The sequence below is a fragment of the Peromyscus maniculatus genome, chromosome 16 (genome assembly GCF_049852395.1).
Source record: "Peromyscus maniculatus bairdii isolate BWxNUB_F1_BW_parent chromosome 16, HU_Pman_BW_mat_3.1, whole genome shotgun sequence".
NCBI lineage: Eukaryota > Metazoa > Chordata > Mammalia > Rodentia > Cricetidae > Peromyscus > Peromyscus maniculatus.
In genome coordinates this window covers 14,085,118-14,107,269 of record NC_134867.1, presented here as the reverse complement: position 1 = coordinate 14,107,269, position 22,152 = coordinate 14,085,118, and the positions used below count along the sequence as shown (strand labels likewise).

Sequence of the window (22,152 nt, the reverse complement as noted above, 5' to 3'; positions counted from 1 at the left end):
TCTTGTCTTGATAAACCAACAGACAAAAATAAACAAATGAAAAAACAACAACAACCCAGAAACAAAAACAAAAATACAACCAACCAAAACCAACCAAACAACAACAGAAAACAGCTTACACTCAGATTCATCCATTGACTAAGAGTCTGGTACATTTTAAAAGTTTATCAATAAGATATTTTCAGGTTCTGACTTTTGAAGTAGATGGTAGAAAATTCCCTGTTACATTTATTACCACATGAGAGAAAAATATCTGAAAAATTTAAATAAGATTTTCTTAAAGAAGTGAAAACTGGACGAGAGAGAGAGAGAGAGAGAGAGAGAGAGAGAGAGAGAGAGAGTTAAAGTGGCAAAGGCACATGTCACCAACCCTGGAACCCACTGGTGGAAGGAGTGAACCCACGTGGTACACACACACACACGCACGCACGCACGCACTCACGCACGCACACGCACACACATATACACACGGACATACATACACATACAACGCACACACGCGCGTGCACACACACGCATGCACACACATGGACACACACACACACACATGCACGCGCACTTACATGCATGCATGCATACATGCACGCACCGATAGATTTTAAAGAAATTAAAACGAATCTTACTAAACCCTGGATGAGTACAGAACGCTGTAACTGACCCCAAAAGCCGACACGCGCATCTAAATTGCTCCCGGAGCAGTCAGCACTATCAAATCCGTGTGACCCATTTGGCTGATTCGGGGAAGCCGAGGCTGGCGTCGTGAAGGGCGGTGTTTGTGATCGCAGGAGGAGCTGTTCCGGACCCTCTCCGCTTACAAGCTCATCGCACCGCGGTACCGATGGCAGCGCAGCAGGTGGGGGCGTTCCTGCCCCGTGGCCCTAAAGGACGGGAACATCTATTCGGGGTCAGCGGATCTTTGCGTGAGGTCGGTAAGCTTCCCGGAGCCTCCCCGTCCAACCTGCCCGGGATGTGTCCAGGTGTTTACTCTCACGGTCTGCTTTAAGTTTTCTAGGTAAAATGTACTGCCTTTCTTCTGAAGAAACATTAAAAGTGTTCTCACTGAACCCCCGTCCCTGCCTTCTGCCGCCCATGCCGATCCCGCCGTGTAAAATCTTTATATTCGGGCCTCGCAGCTCAGGGAGAACGACACTGTGCAACCTGATGGCGGAACACTTCAAAGCGAAGGTAACCGTTTGCCTGCCGGTGGTTTGAATGGTGGAGTTTTGGCTGAACTCGGTACTTGTGCTGGGGTTGCCCGGGGTTGCCATGGGGAAGGCATCTCCCCACGGTCACAGGTTCTTCCGTCTGCAGTCCCTCCGAGCTTCCGGCAGCCCCGTGTCTCAGCCACCCATCTCCCGGGTCACACTCCTCCTGCTCCCTCTCACACGCGCCAGTTTCACACCTATTTCAGTGTGATGTCCTCACAGCATCCCCTCCTCCTCCTCCTCCGCGATGGATCGCGTTCTCCACTCTAAATGTAAAGACATTATATTTAGCAGTAAAGGCAGCTAGAAGCAGGCAGGTTTGGAATATAACTAAAGGCAAAGCCAAAAGGTTTCAGAAGGGTTGGAACATAGAAAAATTACTGAAGATGAGTGTGTGTAGGAAAGCCTGGCAGACAGATGATGTGGTCAGAGAAACCGTGAGAGTTGTGGGAGCACCCAGAACGCACAGGGCTTTGAAATGTCGTCTGCTTGTTTTTAACTTTTTTATTATGAAATATGAAAACTGAACAGAGAAGAGAAACTAAAGGGATTATAAACTAAATCCCCATATCACCAACCACTCAGTGTAAATACGGACCATTCTCAGCACCCCACAAGCGTTCTCCACGCTTCTTCCAAGTGTCAGCCCCCACACACACCCACACCCCCACACAAGGTAACTACAAGCAGCTAACTTCCATGCTCCTATGGTTTTATGATGGAGGTATACAGTAAGTGCCTTAGCTTAGTTTGGGGTGGTTTTCTGAACTTTGTGGACTTAGTTCATTCACATCCTTTCTGTCTGGTCTCTTTCACCTGACACTATGACTGTAACCGTCACCCATGTTACTGTATGTAGAGTTCATCCATTTTGTTTTAGTTTTATTCTGTTGATTGAACATAGTTTAGAAACATTTGAATGTTCAGAAAGAAAACTCGGGTTGATTTCAGATAAATGCATTATGAATAATTCTCATAAACATTCTTGTATGAGTCTTTTGCACACATGTACATATTCGTGCTCTGGAAATCTGTCTGGTAGGACTGTTGCTGGGACTTAAGAGTATGCATGTATGTTCTTTGAACTTGTATAGATAATCCCAATCAGCTCTGCGAGCTTACACTCCCCTGGCTGATTATAGAGCTGCTGTTCCCTGTCCTTGCCAACTCTTGCTTTGGGGAACCTTCCTAATTTTAAGCACTCTAGTGTGTCTGGTAACATCTCTTTTACCTAATGACTTGGGAACATTTTTATGTTTATTGGCCATTCGTATGTTGTCTTTTTGAAGTGGGTGTCCATCTATCCTGTCTGTTTTTATTGTATTTTTTGTATTTTAGCAGTGTCTTAGGTGCTCATGTTTGTATATCATTTTTGTTGTATAAACAGCATGGAGATCTTCTATCATTTTGTGGTGACTATGTCCCCTTTTCATCTCCAATTTTATTGCATTGACCCCTCCATCTTTCTTTTTCTTCTTCGTTAGACTAAGAATTTTTTGACCTTGTTTATTTTTGCAAAGAACCAAAATTTTGCTTCATTGCTTCTTTATATTTTCCTTTAGTCTCCATTTCCTTTCATTTCACCCTGACCTTTGTTAGTGCTTTGGGGTTGGCTTGTTGTTTTCCTGAAGCCATGAGCATCGTTAAGTTATTTATGTAAGAGCTCTCTGACTTTTCTTAATCCAAGCACTCACAGCTATAAACTCCCCTCTTACAGCTACCATTGCTGTGTCTGCAAAAGCCCTCAGCTGCATTTTCATTTATAGTCCAGGAATTTTTTAATCTCCTCCCAGCGTTCTTCAATAACCCTGGCCATTCAAGAGTACATTGTCTGGTGGGCTGGCTGGACAGATAGCTCTGTAGTTCAGAGCGCTTGCTGGTCTTCTAGAGAACAAAGGTTTAGTTGCCAGCATCGTATCGGGTGGCTCAGGATGGCCTGCAATTCCAGCTCCAGGGGATCCGTGCCTTCTTTTGATCTTCACGGGCACTCACATGTGTGTGTCAGACACAGAGGCACACACGTACGTACACATAAATGAAAATTTTAAAATAAAAAACTAAAGGGCACTGTCCAATCTCCAAGTACTTGTGTGATTTCTGTGGTTTCCCTTGTTATTAGTTTCTAAAAGATTATTTAAGTTCTCTGTATCTGTTAAGACAGCTGTTGTGGAATATTCTTTAATGTTTGTGAAAGCCATTTGGTCTATGGTGCAGATGAACTTTCAAGTTTCTTCGTTGGATTTGGGTCTGGATGGCCTAACAACTGACGAGAATAAGGTGCAGAAGTCGTCCATTATTACTGCATCAGGACCCACCTGTCTTTTTATGAACGTTGGAGCCACAGAATTTGATGTATATATTTCATATTGTTCTGTCTTCTTGGCGTGCTGTTCCCTTTATTATATAGTGGCCATCCCTATTCTTTATGAATAATTTGAACTACTTTTATCAGAACAGCTGCGCCAAGCGTTTTGGCTTCTGCTGGCTCAGTAGACTGGCTTCCTGGTTTTTGCTCTTTGCTGGTGAGGAGGGGAGTTTTTGTTTGCTTCCGTTGTTTTTTAGACAACAGATAGTGTAAGCCAATTGATTGCACTGGGATCTAGGCATCTGGACTTAGGATATTTGAAGTGTTTCTTGGTGTGAATATCTGGTCCCATCCTTTTTGGGTGGGTGTTCTGCTCTGTGGTTGCTGTTGTCCCCTGTGGGTCGCAGCCAGTATAGTGGCTGTAGGGTCACTGCTGGAAGCATAGTTTTTAAAACCGTGTGTCAGAGTGGCAGTTTCTGAGGCCCTCAGAATTGGAATCTGCCAAGTATATGGGAAGAGAAGGGCCAGTTATCTTGTGGAGCCCTGTCTTTCCTACGATCTCTGCTCCTTCTCAGCCTGTGCTGGGTTGGAGTCCTGTGTCCCCCAGAGCTGTCCTTTTCTCAATAGCTTCCCTCCCTAACACACTGCCCTCTTCTGGTCACCCTAAGGATTGCAGCTTCTGGGTGCGTGGGCTCCTCTAAGAATCACCCCAGTGGTGTGCACCCTAGACAGGCTTTTCTGTTCTGCCCAGGGGAGTGCCTCTCAACTCCACTGCGGTTTGGGGAAGTAGCTACAGAGCTGAATCCGAATAGGCAGATCTGTCTCCATATTTTCAAAGTCCATTACCACTGTCATCATGCTGGAGGGCTACAGCTGTGGGTATAAAATAGTCCTCTGGAACCCAGAGTTCTCGGGCTCTTTGGCAGATAACTAGATCTGAAAGGCAGTTGTTCAAGCTCCGGGAGTCGGTCCATCCACAGACCTCAGGCTCAGGGATAGTCAATTCCAAAGTTAGTCTTGGTCGAGCAGGGTGGCTGCTTGAGACTGGACTCTCAGCTTGTCTGTGTCTGGCCCTCCTGAATTCCAGGACTGTTTCTCAGTTATCTCTCACCCTGGAGCTGGAGCCAGTTGAAATCAGGGTCTTGCTTGTTACTGTTCCGTATTCTGGGACTCCGACACCCAGGGTGGCTAGGTTTTAACAGCAGATTCACACTCAAGATGGTGCCTGGCCACAGCTCTCCAAGTCACAGAGGATGACCAAAGGATTCCTCTCCACTGCTGACCCATCCCCCTGTGGGAATGTGCTACTGGGTTGGAGGCCTGTCAGGACATTGGCTTCAGACTGCCGTGCCTTTCCACAGCGGCCACTGGGCTAACCGTTCTCAGGTTCTGTGGCTTCTTCTCACTGTGCCGCTCTTCTGTTTCTTTGCCCTTTCAACTGATCTGTGGCTCCTCTGTGAGTCGCCAGCCTCTTCCTCTCTCTCCCTTTGGGATGGAGTCTGTTCTTCTCCTGACTCTCCTTCACCACGTCACACGCAGTCAGCTTCTAACCTGCCGTTCTACCAGGGCGTCCTACTCAGTTCATTCAAAGCAAATTCTACCTACATGAGAGAAGAAAAGGAAGGTACCACTTTCTGAAGGGAGGTACATTGTCTTAGTCAGTCAGTGTTCTATTATTGCTGTGAAGAGACACCCTGACCATGGCAGCTCTTATAAAGGAAGCCATTTAATTGGGGCTGGCTTACAGCTTCAGAGGATTAGTCTGATGTCATCATGGCAGGGAGCATGGCAGCATGAAGGCAGACACGGTTGATGGACAGGTAGATGAGAGCTACATCCAGATCCATCCATGGCAGCAGAGAGAGAGAGTCTGGGCCTGGCTTGGACTTTTGACACCTCAAAGCCCACCCCAATGACACACTTCCTCCAACAAGGCCACACCTCCCACACCACCTGATCCGTTCAAATAGTGCCACTCCCTGGTGACCAAGCATGCACATCTATGAGCCTGTGGGGCACATTCTTATTCAAAGCACCACACAGATCAAAAGCTGTGTGGGCAGATTTTAAACCATCACATGTGCCAAGCAAAGGAATATCATTTTAAAATGTGAACAGATCAATCACTATCAGAAGAAGCTTCAGTGGGAAAAAAATAGCAAATGGTTAATGCATAAAAATAGCCATTAAACACTAGGAAAAAAAGGGGCTGGAGAGATGGCTCAGTGGTTAAGAGCACTGGCTGCTCTTACAGAGGACCTGAGTTCAAGTCCCAGCAACCACATGGTGGCTCACAACCATCTGTAATGAGATCTGGCGCCCTCTTCTGGCCTGCAGGGACACATGCAGGCAGAACACTGTATACATAATGAATAAATCTTAAAAAAAAAAAAAAAAAAACACTAGAAAAAAGGATATCACATCCCTGATAAGCACAGATGCTAAGATATAAAAGATATGTCGTATTAACATCATCACTGGATTTTAAAGATCATTATTACATGAAAGCAAAAGGGGACTCGTTGGAAACAGGGAGGGGTCAGAAGAGTGGGAGGGGACAGGAAAGAGTAACAGGGTGACATGTATGGAAATATCATAATGTGTATAATTGGTATATGCTAATAAAAACAGAAGAAAAAAGAAAATACTACTGTTACCACCAAATATCGATGTGCAGCCAGGACAGGAAAAACTGCAGTCTCGTACTGGTGAAAAGAACGCAACCATTCGTCACTGGAAATACAGCCTAAAATCCACGCTGAGCCTTTGAGTTGTGAAATCTAGTTTACACATTTCCCTAAGGAAACTATCATGGAGCTAGAGATAAGCTTCGGCAGTTAAGAGAACTGACTGTTCTTCCAGAAGACCTGAGTTCAATCTCCAGCACCCACATGGTGGCTCAAAAACATCTGGAATTTCAGTTTCAGAGACTCGAAAACTGCACTAAGCATACACATAATGCACAGACATGCATGTAGGCAAAACACTCAGACTTATAAGATAAAAGATAAAAAAAATTAGAAAAGAAACTATCGTATCAAAGATAGACAGATAGTGACATGGGTCATAGCTGAGCTTCTACCTAAATACGTATTTTAAAAAGCATCTGTTTCAAAGGACTGGGGGGGGATGCTCCATTCAGTGAAGCACTTGACACCCAAACATGCAAACCCAAATTTGGATCTTTAGCACCCTGTAAAAAGCCAGGTGTGGCAGCATATCTGTAATCTCAGTAATGCAGAGGCAGAGCCAAGCAGGCCCTGGAGCTCACTAGCCTGCCCAGAATACAAATCGGTAAGCCTTGGCATCAGTGAGAGAACCTGTCTCAAAAATGAGGTGGACAGCCAATAAAAAGGACACATTGACCTCTGTCCTCCACACACACAGTTGCACACAATGCAGGAGCACACACACATACTGGATCACACAGCTACATGCACATGTGTGCACATCCACATAGCTCATACACACGTATACAACTCACATACACACCCAAAATCTGTGCTAAATATATACTATTCATGCTCTAAGTTATGATATATTCATCTAATACAATTCTGTGCACTTATTAAAATATGATCTAGAGATAGGTGTATTGTCACAGAATAAAGCAGTACAGTAAAATGAAGGAAAAGGGAAATGTAATTTGAGGATCTGGAAGTAATACTTACAGTTAAAAGGCATATATGAAGCTATTTCTAAGATCCACTAACTCATTAGTAAGTCTAATCTACCTCATAGGAGTTAACCATCAGAATGTACTGAGAATTTTACCCAATCTTTGAAACAGGCAAAAGTTGAACATGTGCTTATACAGAAAAGAATGAGTGCTCCATAAGCACACAGGGGTGACCTGGACTAGCAGGTCATTCAGAGAGAGAGTACCAGGAGATCAGAAGATAAGGCGATAGGTAAATTTGGGGTCGGGAGGTGTTGCTCGATCCTAATTAGTCTTAATAATAAAAACCTGGAGTCAGACATGGGGTAAATGCTGAAAGATCAGAGAGACAAAGGAGCAAGCCACAGCCACTTCTTACCTCGCCAAATCCTCAGCCTGAAAGAGGGGGCCAAGCTCCTGTCTCCACCCGCCTTACATTCCTCTCTCCGCCCAGCCCTATCACTTCCTGTTTCCTCCTCCGTAGTGCTGGGATTAAAGGTGTGTGCCTCCCAAGTACTGGGATCAAAAGCATGAGATCCCAAGCACTGGGATTAAAGGTGTGGGCCACCACTGCCTGGCCCCTTAGCCCTGCCCTCCGATCCCCAGGCAAGCTTATTTGTTAGAGCACAAACAAAACATCACCATGGGGAGGTCTTGCACAAGCCGTCTTACGCCAAGCTGGCAAGTGTGACATCTGATATTCCATTTCCAGGGGAGAAATGGGACAAAGCCAGCAGGAAGCCATCACACAATCGGACAGAGTCAAGTCATAAAGCTAACCAAACAGTGCTGCACCAGGGGCCCACGGGGTGTCTCAATGTCTCAAGAACATCAGAGAGCAAGCGCACACAGCAGCTGGAACCGCCAGCCGCATCCTCATACAGTGGGAGGAGCCGAGCTCTCAGGATCCCAAGCTACAGCCCCCCCAAGGCCCCGGTGCCAGACCATTACCAGCTCTGCCAAGCCTACTTCTGGTTTTAGACAAGGCATTGTGTTCCTCCTCCATACATCAGGGCCTCTGGAAAAGACTTGGGTCAGCCCAGCACTCAACAAAGAAGAGACTGAAATTTTTCAGTGATTAGGAAAACCTACATTTAAACTGCAGTGAGAAATATCTTCATATCCACTTGGATGGCTAAAATTGAAAAGGTTCATAAAGCCATATAAGTGTTGGCAAGGCTGCTGAGAAAATACAACGTCCTTGTTTTTTTAAAGTCAAATATAATACCAGCAGGTGGTCCAGTAATTCAACCTCCAAGTAATGAGAACATCTACAAAGAGATTCTATAGAAATGTTAATTGCTGCTTTATCTCTAAGATCCCAGGCCTAGACACAACCCAACCCTTCAGAAGGTGAATTAACACAGCCTGGGGAGGCCAGCTCCCAGAACTGCTCCAGGGTTGAATATAGAGTGCCTCAGAGTAGCAGGACTTCAGGAAAAACCTCTTACCCATCTGGAGGCTAAACTTTTTCTATCTGAGGGAAAAACAAGGAAACACACATGCGTTCTGATGGTAACTTTCTCTATTACTTCATCATAAAAAACCCTCTCTCTGAAACTCCAGATAGTTACATTCCACATCGTTACGTTCTCCATACATTTTCCACACAGCCACATGCCTCGTTCACAGTTACATCTCTTTTCTACACAGCTTCGTCTTCCTTGTCTCCACACAGTTACAAATCTCCACACAACCACAGCTATACCTCTCATTTACCAACTCTCACTATACAGCACTTTACACGGTTCCTTCACACACACACACACACACACACACACTTCAACAGCCAACTCTGGACAATTATATGTTACATTTTCTAGGTCCGACCCATTCTCAAAACACATGATAAGTCACACAGTTTTTCTCAGGCTAGGGAGGTCACAGTGACCAGCCAGTGAGTCACACTTGGCTTTGCATGTAGCTCTTTCCCAGACAGAAAGTGACATTGAGATTCAGGACTTGACGGTAAGTTAGTTGGCTGACTGTGAGTCCTGCAACATAAACGGAGGCCGGGCCTGCATGCAGAGAACCCAATGCTGCAGGAAAGTTATGTCTTAGTGTTCTCAGCCTGACTTTGGTTTAACAGACACTTGGGGACTCGTCCTCGGGCATTCTCTGCAGGGGCAGCTAGTCTGTTCTGAATTTATTCTGAAGCCTGAAACTAGCTGTCTTTGTGACCGAGAATACTGCTACTTTCCTGTGTCAGTCATGAAAAATATCCTAGTATTATTTCTATTCATCAGAATTATACAGCTTGAGCAGAAATCGTCTTCCCAACCATCCACAGCTATGTGTGTGCCCAAAGATGGAATGTTTTCTTGAGATAAACACACAGTCTGTGGGGAAAATAACCATAGCGATTCTTAGGGAAGGAATGTAGAGACACACGAGAGAAATAAAGATAGGAGCAACTGGTCCCTTACAGTCAGTGTCCCCACAGCCCTGCCAGGTGGCCTCCCCACCAGAGAGTCGTGCATCCTGCCAGTTCACTCGGCTGAACGCTAGTTGTCACCTGCTGTATACTCCCATGGCCCTGGGCAGTGAACGGATGAAAAATCAGTGTATTCGTGATAGAATAGTGCTGAGCAATGACAAGATAAACTGATGAATCACAAAAGCATTCTCCTAAGGGGAGGGAGCCTGAAAATGATTACGTTCTGTATAGTTTAGAAGAAATTCTGGAAAAGATGCAACTGAGCACAGACTGTGTCAAGGCCTAGGAATGAGAGCTGGGGACAAAAAAAGGACAGGGAAGAAACTGACTGTAAAAGGGAAAAACAGTTCTGGGGCTCATGTAGAAGTTCTGTGCTGACTTGGGTTGTTGTATGTATATAATTGCAAAAGTTCTTGAAGTTATTAAAATGGGTGCTTTTTACTATATTATAAATCAGACATATGAAGTTGACTTGATATGTATGTTATAATTTTATTAAGCCAAAAATGTATATGCAACCTGAACATATACATAGCTTATATTTATTTATATTGTATATAAAAATATGGCTGATTCCTATGAATGAATGACCTTAAATATTGGTGAATTGGGGGCTGGAGAGATACCGCTGTAGTTAAGAGCACTGGCTTCTCTCCCAAAAAGCCCAGATTCAGTCCCCAGCACTCACATAGCAACTCTCAACCAACTGTAACTCCAGGCCCATGGCATCCAGCATCCTCTTCTGGTCTCTGAGGGCACTGCATGCATGTGTTACACAGACATATATGAAGACTAAACACCTACACATATCAAAAGACAACAAGGAGGCCAGAGCAATGACTCAGGGGTCGAGAGCACTGACTGTTTTTGCAAAGGACCCAAGTTCGGTTCCCAGCACCTACATGGTGGTACACAACCATCCGCAACTCCAGTTTCAGGGGATATAATGCCCTCTTCTGAGTCCTGAGGCACCAAGCACATACATAGTACATATATGTGCATGTAGTCAAAATACTCAATACACATGAAATAAATAAATCTTTTTTTAAAACCAAGACTAGGTGACTGGAGAGAGGACTTGGTGGTGAAGAACAGCACTTGCTCTTCCAGAGGATCCAAATTTAATTCCCAGCACCCACAGCAGGTGGCTTACAGCTACCTGTAACTCCAGCCCTAGGGGGAGCTGACCCCCCTTGCCTCTGCAGGCACCTGTACTAATGTGCACATACCTGGCCACCCATCCCCCACAGACATAGACATAGCTAAAAATACTAAAAATAAATTTTTAAAAATTAAAAATAAAACAGATTTTTTTAATCAGTGGATTCTGTACATAATTTTAAAGATGCCTCAAGTAGTATCTGTTTTTGGAAGACAGGTAAATATGTATATAGGTAGACAGACAGACAGACAGACAGACAGGTGGGAAATGTATTTTAGATTCACAGTACCTTGTGACTACACTAATTTTATTAAATATTTCTGCAGGTAGTTGACTATGCTGAAGTTGTTCAGCCACGTTTTGATGAAGCCCGTGAAACACTAATTAAAGACACCATAAAGGAAGTCACCAATACAGCCATCAAAAACGTGAAAGAGAGGCTGCTGATGGAGCTGAGGTCTAAGAAGCAAGGTGGCTTGTTGTCCTGTCTCAGAGTCTGTGTCTGGTGAATGGTTGGCCTGGCCGGTTGAGGACGGCAATGTCAGTTTGTCCGTCTTAGCGCCCTTACCGTCTGCACCGTAGTCTCTCGGGGAACGGTTGAAGGAAGGAAAAGAAACTGACTCATAACCCAAAACCTTCATTTCTATAACTCTAGGGAAAGGTCCTTGTAACTGTGGGTGTTGGGAGACTGTCTTTGTTCATGGGTCTGCTCACTGAGCAGAGGCTGAGCCTCGTTTGTGACATTCGCCGCCACACTGGCATTAAAAGGAGCCTTCACCGGACCGCTGGGGGGTCTGCCGCTTTAGCCCAGGTGCTGACCTTGATGTAACTAAACCTTCTATTCGGAAAATGCCAGATTCAGTGACACTAGTGGACGTTTGAATGATGAATAACCACAACTCTCTAATTTTACCGATGGCAATTAAATGACTCTAACACTAACACAGTGATCTCGCAAAGGACACTTGACCCCTCCTTTCCAAAGCCAGCTCCTGACCAGTCACTCACTGCTGGTCATGATATTTTAGGATAAGCACAAAAGTGACCTTTATTTGTTTGTTTTTCTTTAGGAAAATGAGAGTTCTAATTTCATGACTATTTTTATAATTCATAGAGGGATTAGGTAGAATTCATATCTGTAATTGTCTGCTTTTCTTATGTACATGCACACATACATATACATGTACACATGCACATACATATACATACATGTATACACCTGGCCTGGAACTGCATAAGGCAGGCTGATGATCAGCTTGCAGCTTCAGCCCATCTCTGCCTGGGGAGTGTAGGGTCACATGTGTGAGCCAACGTGTCTGTTGTGACAGAATAGCCTTGAGTCAGTGTTGCCTATACACTGTGTGAGAACTTTTTCACATTTGAAGAGCTGGATCCAAAATCTGAGATCACTCCAACAATTTTAGACTAGATTCATTTGCTGCTGTTAAATTTCCTAGAACCTCTGACAGCGCGGTATTACACCATAAGGCTTTTGTGTGTATCGGTTCCAATATGCTGATAAAACATATACCGTTACAAAAATAATAATACCTAGTGTTTATTGAGCACTTACTACCCAAGAAAGCTGTGCTAGCTACCTTGCATATGAGACCTATGTAATCCTCATAAATCTTTACCTTTGATTTCAGTGGATAAAGAAACTTAGTCCAAAGAAAGGCAGTGGAAGTTGCCCACAGATGGCAGCCAGTGAGTCCCTGAGGCCACTTCACTGTCTGGGGCTGGAATTCCACATGGCTGCAAACAGTCTGGCGTGGGTGCCAGAAACCAAACTCAAGTCACAGGAGGGCCTCAGGGGCTCTCCGCCACTGTGACCACCCCACTTAGTATAATTTAAAGGGTCTCTTGGGTGTTTCTCCTTGAGGATGTTTTTATCTTGTCGGCATCTAGCAAGACAACCTCAAATGATTTTCATGCTTCGACCTGTCTGTTTGATCAACAACACTATACTCCAGCATCAAGTTCTTTTTGAATTCCTAAAATGCATCTTACTTAGTCATGGTATATTAAAACTATTTAAAATTTTGTTTACTGAGAACCTTTCCTCAACATTCACAAAGTAATCAGCTTATAGCAATCTTTTTTTTTTTTTTTGGTGCTGTGGAAGATTTTGTTATGAGAAATATTTTTGCTTATTTCATTTCTGTGGTTTGTTGATTTGTTTGACTTTCTCTACAAGCTGAGAGGCTTGCTGACATTTCCTGTTTTGAAACCATCCAATATGAAATCAACTCTTCTTTCATGGCAACGTTATACTTTCACTAAACAAGAACATTCTTGACTATTTATTGTGCCCTTCTCCTTTGTGGTTAGCCTACAAGCCAGTCAAAACATCCATCATTCTTCCTAAAGAACTTTTAAAAAGAGCCAGAACTGGCAGGACACCCTAATGTCCATCTAGAGGATGGTCTTAGTGAGGTTTCGATTGCTGTAGAGACACCATGACCACGGCAACTCTTATAAAGGAAACAGTTAATTGAGGTGGCAGCTCACACTTTCAGAGGTTCAGTCCATTATCTTCACGGCAGCATGGCGGCGTGCAGGCAGAGGTGGTGCTGGAGTTGAGACGGCTACATCTTGCAGGCAACAGGAAATCAACTGACACACCGGGCGGTATCCTGAGCATAGGAAACCTCAAAACCCACATCCACAGTGACATGCTTCCTCCATCAAGGCCACACCTCCTAAATGTGCCACTCCCTATGAGATCATGGGGCCAAATACATTCAAACTACCACGGTGAACTAGAAGGAATTTATAGGTTTAGTATATAATTTTCAAAATGCAAAATCCAAATGTAAAGACTACTCATGGCCACTTAACAGTAGAAAGGAGAGAAGTCATTAGCCCAGAATTCATTCATTTGTTCAACAAACACTTGAGGATTTTCTCTGTATTGGACAAATGCCATGAAGCTTTTGTACTCTTGGTGCTTACATTTTAATAGAGATTGGAGAGAAAAAGAAAAGGCGGGAGGGAGGGAGGGGAGGAGGGAGGGAGGAGTCGAGGGAGGGAGGAAGGGAGGGACAGAGGAAGGGAGGGAACATGTAACCAGTGATGGAGCAGACAGTGGTGGATCAGGGTGTATAGTGATGAGTTAACCTCTCAAAGCAAAGACACCAGGTTGAAACTTACATCTCAAGAGGAAGCTACCTGGGCTTCCATAGAACAGTGGTCTTTCCTGTTTGTTACCATCTGTAGTCATTCCTTTCACCTGAAATTATGGGAATGAAAATAAGTTTTGAAGCTTTTCATAAATGGCCTCCCCTTCGGGAACATATGAGTAGATATTTTCCTGTATGCTGAGAACTTGAGATACACTGACTTCTAAGTCTGACAATAAAGTCAGTCTTCTGAACACTTCTAATGCTGGAATTCTAACCCCACATATATTTACGTTAAATTTGTCCAGGGAGAATAGTGAGAGTTTCTTAATCACAAAATATGTATAATGAAACAGAGGTTAGCCACCAGCAGGAAGCAGACTTCCTCTGTCTGCACCAGCTAATGCGCCAATACTTGAACAACTGAATCATCTTCCTTTGGCCTAGGAAAATATGAGACAAGTAGACCAAGTGGCTAACATGCCCACAGCCTTTACACAACAGTCAGAACTGAAACCAAGTCTGTCTAACGTCAGCATGCCTTTTAACCACGCTGCCTGCTTCCTCGTCTCCAATCACCTCCCTTTAACATGGCCATTTTTCTTTTAGAGGAGAGAAACTTGAAGGAATTGCAAACGCAGTATGCAAAAAAGGAGTATGAAGACTTCATGGATAATAAAATGTTTAAAAGCGCTGAAGACTTACAGTCTTTGGATGATGAAGGTGTGAACACGCCGCCTGGTTTTGCAGGGATGGGATCTGTACTCCTGTGTGTAGATGAGCCAATAACGTGTCTTCTTTTCTGCAGCGACCGCTCCAAGCTCCCAGAAATACAGCTCCTTAGACATTCTCGACGAAGACAAAACTAGGTCTGACTACACCCTTGTGGACGTCGATAGAGACGGTAAGGAAAACATCTATGGGTCTTAGTCTGTTTGTTTTCTATGTGGCCACCATATAGGAGCTCAAAATTAATACAGAAAAAGTTGGAAACTTCAAGAGGAATAAAAGGCAGGCTTCACTGTTGAAGATTTCAATTGAACAGCTACAGAACAGAATAGATTTATTAAAATGAAGAAGAGACAGAGAAAGTCAGGGTTTCATACATGCAGAATCCCAAGAAAGATTGATGTTATCAAATGATTATAAATTCCTTCTTGAAAGCTCTATACTAACTTTGATAGGGTGGAACCAGTATATCAGTTATAAACTCATAATTGTAGCTGTGACATTTCATCATTATTGATGGTGCTATTTAAATGTATGACATGGTTCTGTCCATAAGCTTAAGTCCCGACAGCACATAGCAATACTTGATGTAACATCATACAATTGTGTCTCCTTTGTGGTCACACATTAGCCGGAACGTCAGCCGTTCCTCTGCTTTTGGGTAATGGTGCATGGTGCGGTCACGTCACTTTATTAGGAACTATTTTAACCCTTGTTTTAAAGAACTGCTTAATTTTTATGAATAGATTGCAGCTTAGCTGTTAAATATTAGTGAACTTTATTTTATGAATGTGTGTGTGTTTACCAACCACATGCATGCAGGAACCCACAGGGGTCAGAAGAGAGTGTCAGACTCACTGGAACTGGAGTCCCAGGCAGTTGTCAGCCACTCTGTGGGTGCTGGGCACCCAACCCAGGTCCTCTGCATCTCTCCTGAACCATCTCTCCAGCCCCAAGCCAGTTCTTTATAGTATAAATTAGGGGGGTTTTCTACCATAAACAGTATTTCAACACATGTTTAATATATGTTTTATCTGGATATTGACATTAGTACAAGTACTAAATAAATGAATATGAAGCTACAGAAACAATGTTTTGTATAAAAGTTATTCCAAATTGTATTTTCTGCAGTAATCCACAGATATAGATAATCACTTGCTCATTATTTTTCTTTCAGGGTTACATTAATTTTTACTTCCCAAGTTTATTAAGATTTGTTCAGTTTTATTTCCTTTTACATAGATGGAGATCTTTACTTTTCATCAAATTTTCTAAATTGTTGTATCAATTATATTGTTTCTTCAAAAACACGTTATGTGAGTCCCTTATTTTTCAGGTGCTTTTTTTTTTTTCAAAATTGAGTAGTTTGTCTTCTAAACATTTTGCTATTGGAGAATTAATGGAGGCATTTCTCATAATCGTCTCATTGTTTTTCTATTATTGATTTCTGTCATTACTTTTAGGACTTGAAAGTTTTGCTCTGGTATTCTGCTTTGTAAGAGTTTTTTGTTGGGTTGCATTTTTTTTTTTTTGTTCTTGTTCAATCTTTTTGTATTCCATTTGAAGGACATCAATAATGTGATGTACAATGTGCAGTGACTTTTGTTTGTTTCTTTCCCCCTATGATTCAAATATGCCTGCTTTTCCTGGTTTTTATTTCAAACTAGTAAGAACTGACTGGGCACTGTTAGAAACTTGTATGTGCCACCCTCTTTACACACACGTGCGCGCGCGCGCGCGCGCGCGCACACACACACACACACACACACACACACACACACACGCACACGCACACGCGTGGACTCTTCACAGCAGGCCACCGTATATTCAGATGTAACCAAGTGGCTGCTGGGACCCCATCTCTGATGCTGGTGAGTTCTCACAGCACTCTACAGCTTCCCTCCACACTGCCCCTCCCCTTTGTGAACCACACAGTTCAACTTAGAAGCAGGCACAGTGCGTCTGTCTACCCACAGGGGGTGCCGGTGTTGACAGACTGCCTTCCGGAAATCAACTGGGAGGCCACAGCCTCTGGAACTCAACACTTGCTCAGAAAAGGCACTTTCGATTTCTTTTTCAAATTCAGATTCATTGGCAATATAGCAAACTAAAATCCTAGCTTTGTTACAGGTTGTTTTGTTATTTTTTTTTTCTGCTGACAGATATATTGAGCTATTTGAATACTATGGCTCTTATCTGAATTGTAAACTGTAACCGTGAGTTCTGGTTCCCTGAGCCCGTACCGAACTCTTTTTCAGAATCCAGTGTGTATTCTTTAGTGCTCAGGTTGAGTTTTGCCACAGCAATGTTTTACCCACAGATGAAAAAGAAATCATTGGCACGTCCACAACAAAAAGGAGGTTGTGGTGGTTTGAATGTATTTGGCCCCAAAAGCTCGTAGGGAGGTGTGGTCTTGTTGGAGGAGGCTGGATGAGACACACCTTTAATCCAGACCTTGAGGCTGGGGGGCACACCTTTAATCTGGGCCACAACTTCTGTTGAAAGTGTGTCACTGTGGGGCTGGGCTTTGAGGTCTTTTTCTCCAGCTTTCCTCGACATGACCGTCAGTTGATTTCCTGTTGCCTGCGAGATGTAGCCGTCTCAACTCCAGCACCACCTCTGCCTGCATGCCGCCATGCTCCTTGCCATAATGATAATTGACAAGCCAGCCCCATCAATTAAATGTTTTCACTTATAAGAGTTGTCGTGGTCCTAGTGTCTCTTCCCAGAAATAAAAACCCAACCCAAGACAGAGGTCCTGAGACCTTCATCAAGAAGAAAAGTAGGCACCCTCGCAGGCACAAGAGAGGGCTGAGGCCAAGAGTGGATCATGCTGTTGCCCAGTGAGGTCAACGGGATGGTGTGTAGCAGCCCAGAGCCTAAGCAGATGCAGACTCGGCTGCCCGAACAAGCTGTCCAATGCAGGATCACCCTAGCCCTGGGCAATGACGGAGGCCCAAGATGAGGAACTGTCCCCTTTCTAGATTGGACCTCCTCAAGGACCACTGCGTCTCATGATGCCACTGAGGGCCATGTGTGGGTCAGAGGCCCTGATGTGGCTGGGGTCCTAGCTGATGTCAGAGGATGTTCATGGTCTGTGCCGTGACCTGAAGCTGTGTTGATGGCCACGGGCTGTGCTGCCCCCAGGGACCATTCTGATGTGAGTGCCCTGCGCCACCACCTGTGACCATGTGGTGTCTGGGTCTGAGGTCCTGCTACAGCTGGGATCTGAGCTGATGTCCATGGCCTGTGTCACCAATGAAGGTCAAGAGGAGGTCTCTGGCCTGCACCGCTGCCTGCAGCCATGTTGAAGTTTGTGAGCTGTGCTGCCACCGGGGCCTGCAGTGCCACCTAAGGCCACGGTGATTCCGGTCAGTCATGCCACCAAGTGCCACGTCTGAGTCCCGTGGTCTTACTGCAGCTGGGTCTGTGTTGGCCCATGTTGCCACCAAAGGCTGGGCGGATGTCCAGTGGTCTGTGCCGCAGTCTAAAGCCATGCTGATGTCCGTGATCCCAACTTCATCATCGGAGGGCCACGTCTGGGTCCACAGCCCTACTGCAACCAGGAGCCCTGTTCGCATTCTGTGCTGACACCAGAAACCATGTGGAGGCCACGATCCGTGCTCCCTCAGAGCGCAAAGAGCAAATAAGCTACTTTGGCAGTGATACCGATGACTGCAGATGCCCAGTTGAGAAAGCGGGACAGGGAAGACTTCTGTGACAACCCTATCTCCACCCCACCCCCCCAAATAGTAACAGCCTAAGCAGGAAGCCATCGAAGAGAGCTCTTAAGAACTGTGACAGGATACTGAAGTGTCCGCTCTCCACAATAGAGGGCTTCTGGCCGGGGAAAGCAGGGGGAGGCTTCCCGCAGGGGTGAAGAGAGGAAGGACTCAGTTCTGTTTAAGGGGCAGGCCACTGAAGGTTTGACCACGCTCCAGTGAGTATATAGATAACACAAACTGGACCTTTTTTGTTTTTGCTGGGGGAATGTCACAGGGGCAGGATGGAGGACGGGCAGGACTGGGAAGGGAATGTCATAGGTGTGTATAATGTGACATCCTCAAAGAATCAATACAAATATTATGTTGAAAAGAAGAAGAAAGAGTTCAGAAAAAGGTAAACTAGTATATGGTGATTTGGTGTTCTTAAATGTGGCTCCAGAGAAATCGGTATCTCATTTGGAATTTAGAAGGAGAAATGTGTGATTTAAAAACTAAAACCACTATTGACACACACATTTTGTCTGTCTTCTGTCTTCTGTCTTCTGTCTTTTGTCTTCTGTCTCTGTCTCTGTCTCTGTCTCTGTCTCTGTCTCTCTCTCTCTCTCTCTCTGTGTGTGTGTGTGTGTGTGTGTGTGTGTGTGTGTGTGTGTGTGTGTGTGTGTGTTTTCTAGGGAATCAAACCCATGGCCTTGCATATTTAGGTGAACATTCCCACTGACCATTCTCAACATAACATATCTTCAAAGGGTACTATAGTGTAAACAACTGGACAGCCAGAACGTATGAAAAATAACACAGCACATTGCTTTGGTGAGAGGGTCGTTTGGAAAATGGGTCGTCTCTGCTCTGCCATCCTCGGTGTCTAACCACAGGCTAATCCATGAGCTCTGGCTATCATGCCATAGCAGAAACAGCGTAAAGAGCAGGAAGTGAAAACTGACTCTCACATAGCTGACTCCCTTAAAGAACTGGCAGACTGGGCTGGAGAGATGGCTCAGTGGTCACAGTATGCCATGAACAAGCATGAGGGCCAGTTGGATCCTCAGAACCCATGCAAATGCCTCACGGGTATGGCAGCCCCACCTATAATTCCAACCTCAGAAGACAGAGACAGGGCATTCCCCAGAGCAAGCTGGCTAGGGAGACTGGCCATATCGATGAGCTCTGGGTTTGACTAAGAAGCCCTGCCTCAATGAATAAACAATAATAAGATGATTCCCAATATCAACCACTCATACACACCCACACACACGTGCCTATACTCATGCATGCATACAACATGCACACACATTAAAGTGGAGAAAGAAAATACAGGAAACTTTCAGAAAAATAAATAGCCTCACCCAAACCGATTTGCATTTTATTGACTCTCCAGGCTGTAAGGAAAGTTGGGAAATACATGTTTCCATCCGGGCACATGAGTGGCCTCCAGACAAAGCATGTTGTTGTTGGGGAAAAGGACAGATGCCAGAGAACAAGGCAGCTTGGCCCAGGGACTTTTTTTTTTTTACTTCTTTATTGATTCTTTGGGAGTTTTGCATCATGCACCCCAATTCTGCTCATCTGCCAGTCTCCCCCATCCTCCCCTCACCCCTGCAGCATCCCCCACAAAAGAAAAGAAAACAAGCAAACAAAAACAAGAACAGAACAAAGAAACTTCCTAGCCTCTCTTTCTTCCCCGCCTCTCCAACACCTCTTCACTCGTCCTGGCGGCTCTGGGGGCCTCAGTGTGTCGTGGAGTCTACCCTTGTGTCCAGTCAGCTTTCCTAGCAAATGTCCATTGCAGTGAGTCACTGGTCTACCTGGCTCCCTTCCTCCAGGGCTCCAGAAAGAGACCACAGTTCTCGACTCTTCTGCTCTGTGTCTCAGGGAACTGTCTCTTTCTTCCCTGGGGATATTTTAAGGCAAAGTGGGCAGGAGGCAGCTGCCCTTTGAAGGCCTTTGAGCTGAGAATAACTGGGCTCTGGACAGAGGTTCTAACAGCTGGAGCCTGAAAGCAGTAGTTCCAAAGCAAGACTGGAAATGCAGAAGCAGGCCAACCAGGAGGAACTGCCAAGCCTTTGCCTCGCTGGAGGGGTAGACATACACACACACACACAGTTAAATAAACGGTAAAGTCACCCGGAGGCCCCTCAGCCCTGCCAGGAACAAGAGCAAAACTCAAGTCTGTGCCAACCGACTCCAGCTTGCCTGCCTCCTGCTGCTGTGGGATGTTCTGTATGGCCAATGTGTTACAATTAGTAAATAAAACACTGATTGGCCAGTAGTCAGACAGGAGGAAGTATAGGCGGGACAAGGAGGAGAAAAATTCTGGGAAGTGGAAGGCTGAGTCAGAGACACTGCCAGCCGCCACCATGACAAGCTGCATGTGAAGACGTAGGTAAGCCACAAGCCACATGGCAAGGTATAGATTTATGGAAATGGATTAATTTAAGCTATAAGAACAGTTAACAAGAAGCCTGCCACAGCTATACAGTTTGTAAGCAATGTAAGTCTCTGTGTTTACTTGGTTGGGTCTGAGCGGCTGTGGGACTGGCGGGTGACAAAGATTTGTCCTGACTGTGGGCAAGGCGGGAAAACTCTAGCTACATCCTGCCCTACCGGCAACCGCTCTGAACCCTTGCTGGTCACTGGAAGTATTCATCTTGTATGATTTCCCCCCTGGATGTTTATGATTGCCTTCACTCCTGGAAGCTCTGGTCCCTCCCTGACTTCCTCAACAGGACCCTTCCCTGACATGACTTTCATGCTGATGCACTGGCTTGGTCACTCCCTGCCCTTCCAGTTTGTGATCCTGCTAGAAGAAGGAGAAGAGCCGTCATTTTGACGGGTTGATGGGTTTTCTCCTCCTTCTAGCAGGTGCCGTGGTAACACAAAGAAGACTGTAGGACACCCCTTAGCAGCATGACTTAGCTCAAGCAATATTGTCCCCGAGCCCAGGAATGCCACTTCTGTTTACTTTTTTGACTCCAGTCTCCACAGAAGACTCGATAGAAGAGGTGAATGAAACCCATCCCGAGGTGCTTTTCATGATAGAGGATACTCTGAGACAGGCCAAGGATCTGAACTTCGAGCAGCCCTTTGAGAAACACACTGAACTACTAGAGGAAGTCATCAAAGAGGTAAAGTGTTCCAGTCTTGTCTTGTTTCTCACTGACGGAGAAACTAAGAACTTCCATCTGGTCTGTGTCCAACTGTTCGGCAGTTTTCTTTTACTGTAGTCTTCGAATTCATGTGCCTGCTTTTATTTGCATCACTTCTGATATTTTTCATAATTCTTGAGAATTTTATATATGACTATGATGAAATATGATTGTAACTGTCCCCCAGCTTCCCCTCCCCTTCCCACATATCCCCCCAAAGCATGCCCTCTCTTGACTTCATGTCTTAAAAAAAATAATAACCAAGTCCAGTTAGCGCTGCCCATGTGTGCATGGGTGTGGACCACCCACCGGAAACCTGCCAGCAGCCATCTCTTCAATAAAGAACGATTCTCCTCTTTCCAGAGTACCCACTACCAAGAGCCCCAATGCCATCATCACATGTGAAGTACCCCGTAATCGCTGGTACTTGTTGGAAGATTCACAATTATCAACAAAATTAAGCGATGTGATTTCATAGTTCTTAATGTTACTTTAAGTTATTATCTTTGACTCAGTCCAGTTTGTGGAAAGATGGAGTTTATAGAGCCGATGCCACATTTGGATATCTCGTCTATGAGCTAAATAGTCAGAGACTGAGATCAAGCTTGCTACGTGGCTGTCTAACTTCATCCAGCCACCCTGGCATGTGTTGGCAGGGGAGGGTGG

At 44.9% G+C, this 22,152-nt stretch overlaps 1 protein-coding gene across 3 annotated transcripts in view; it reads left to right on the top strand.

Annotated features, from left to right (window-relative positions):
* Positions 1–22,152, top strand: part of Ak9 (adenylate kinase 9) — a 139,974-nt gene that overhangs the window by 48,123 nt on the left and 69,699 nt on the right. For 2 of the 3 annotated variants that reach the window (XM_016001353.3, XM_076552407.1), the window contains 6 exons: positions 786–925; positions 1,005–1,185; positions 11,094–11,238; positions 14,499–14,612; positions 14,698–14,793; positions 21,317–21,465. In XM_016001353.3, the coding sequence (XP_015856839.1) occupies positions 786–925; positions 1,005–1,185; positions 11,094–11,238; positions 14,499–14,612; positions 14,698–14,793; positions 21,317–21,465 (825 nt within the window). Of the gene's footprint in view, positions 1–785; positions 926–1,004; positions 1,186–2,976; positions 3,076–11,093; positions 11,239–14,498; positions 14,613–14,697; positions 14,794–21,316; positions 21,466–22,152 lie in introns of those variants that run through there. The other variant, XM_076552408.1, reaches the window with a different exon arrangement.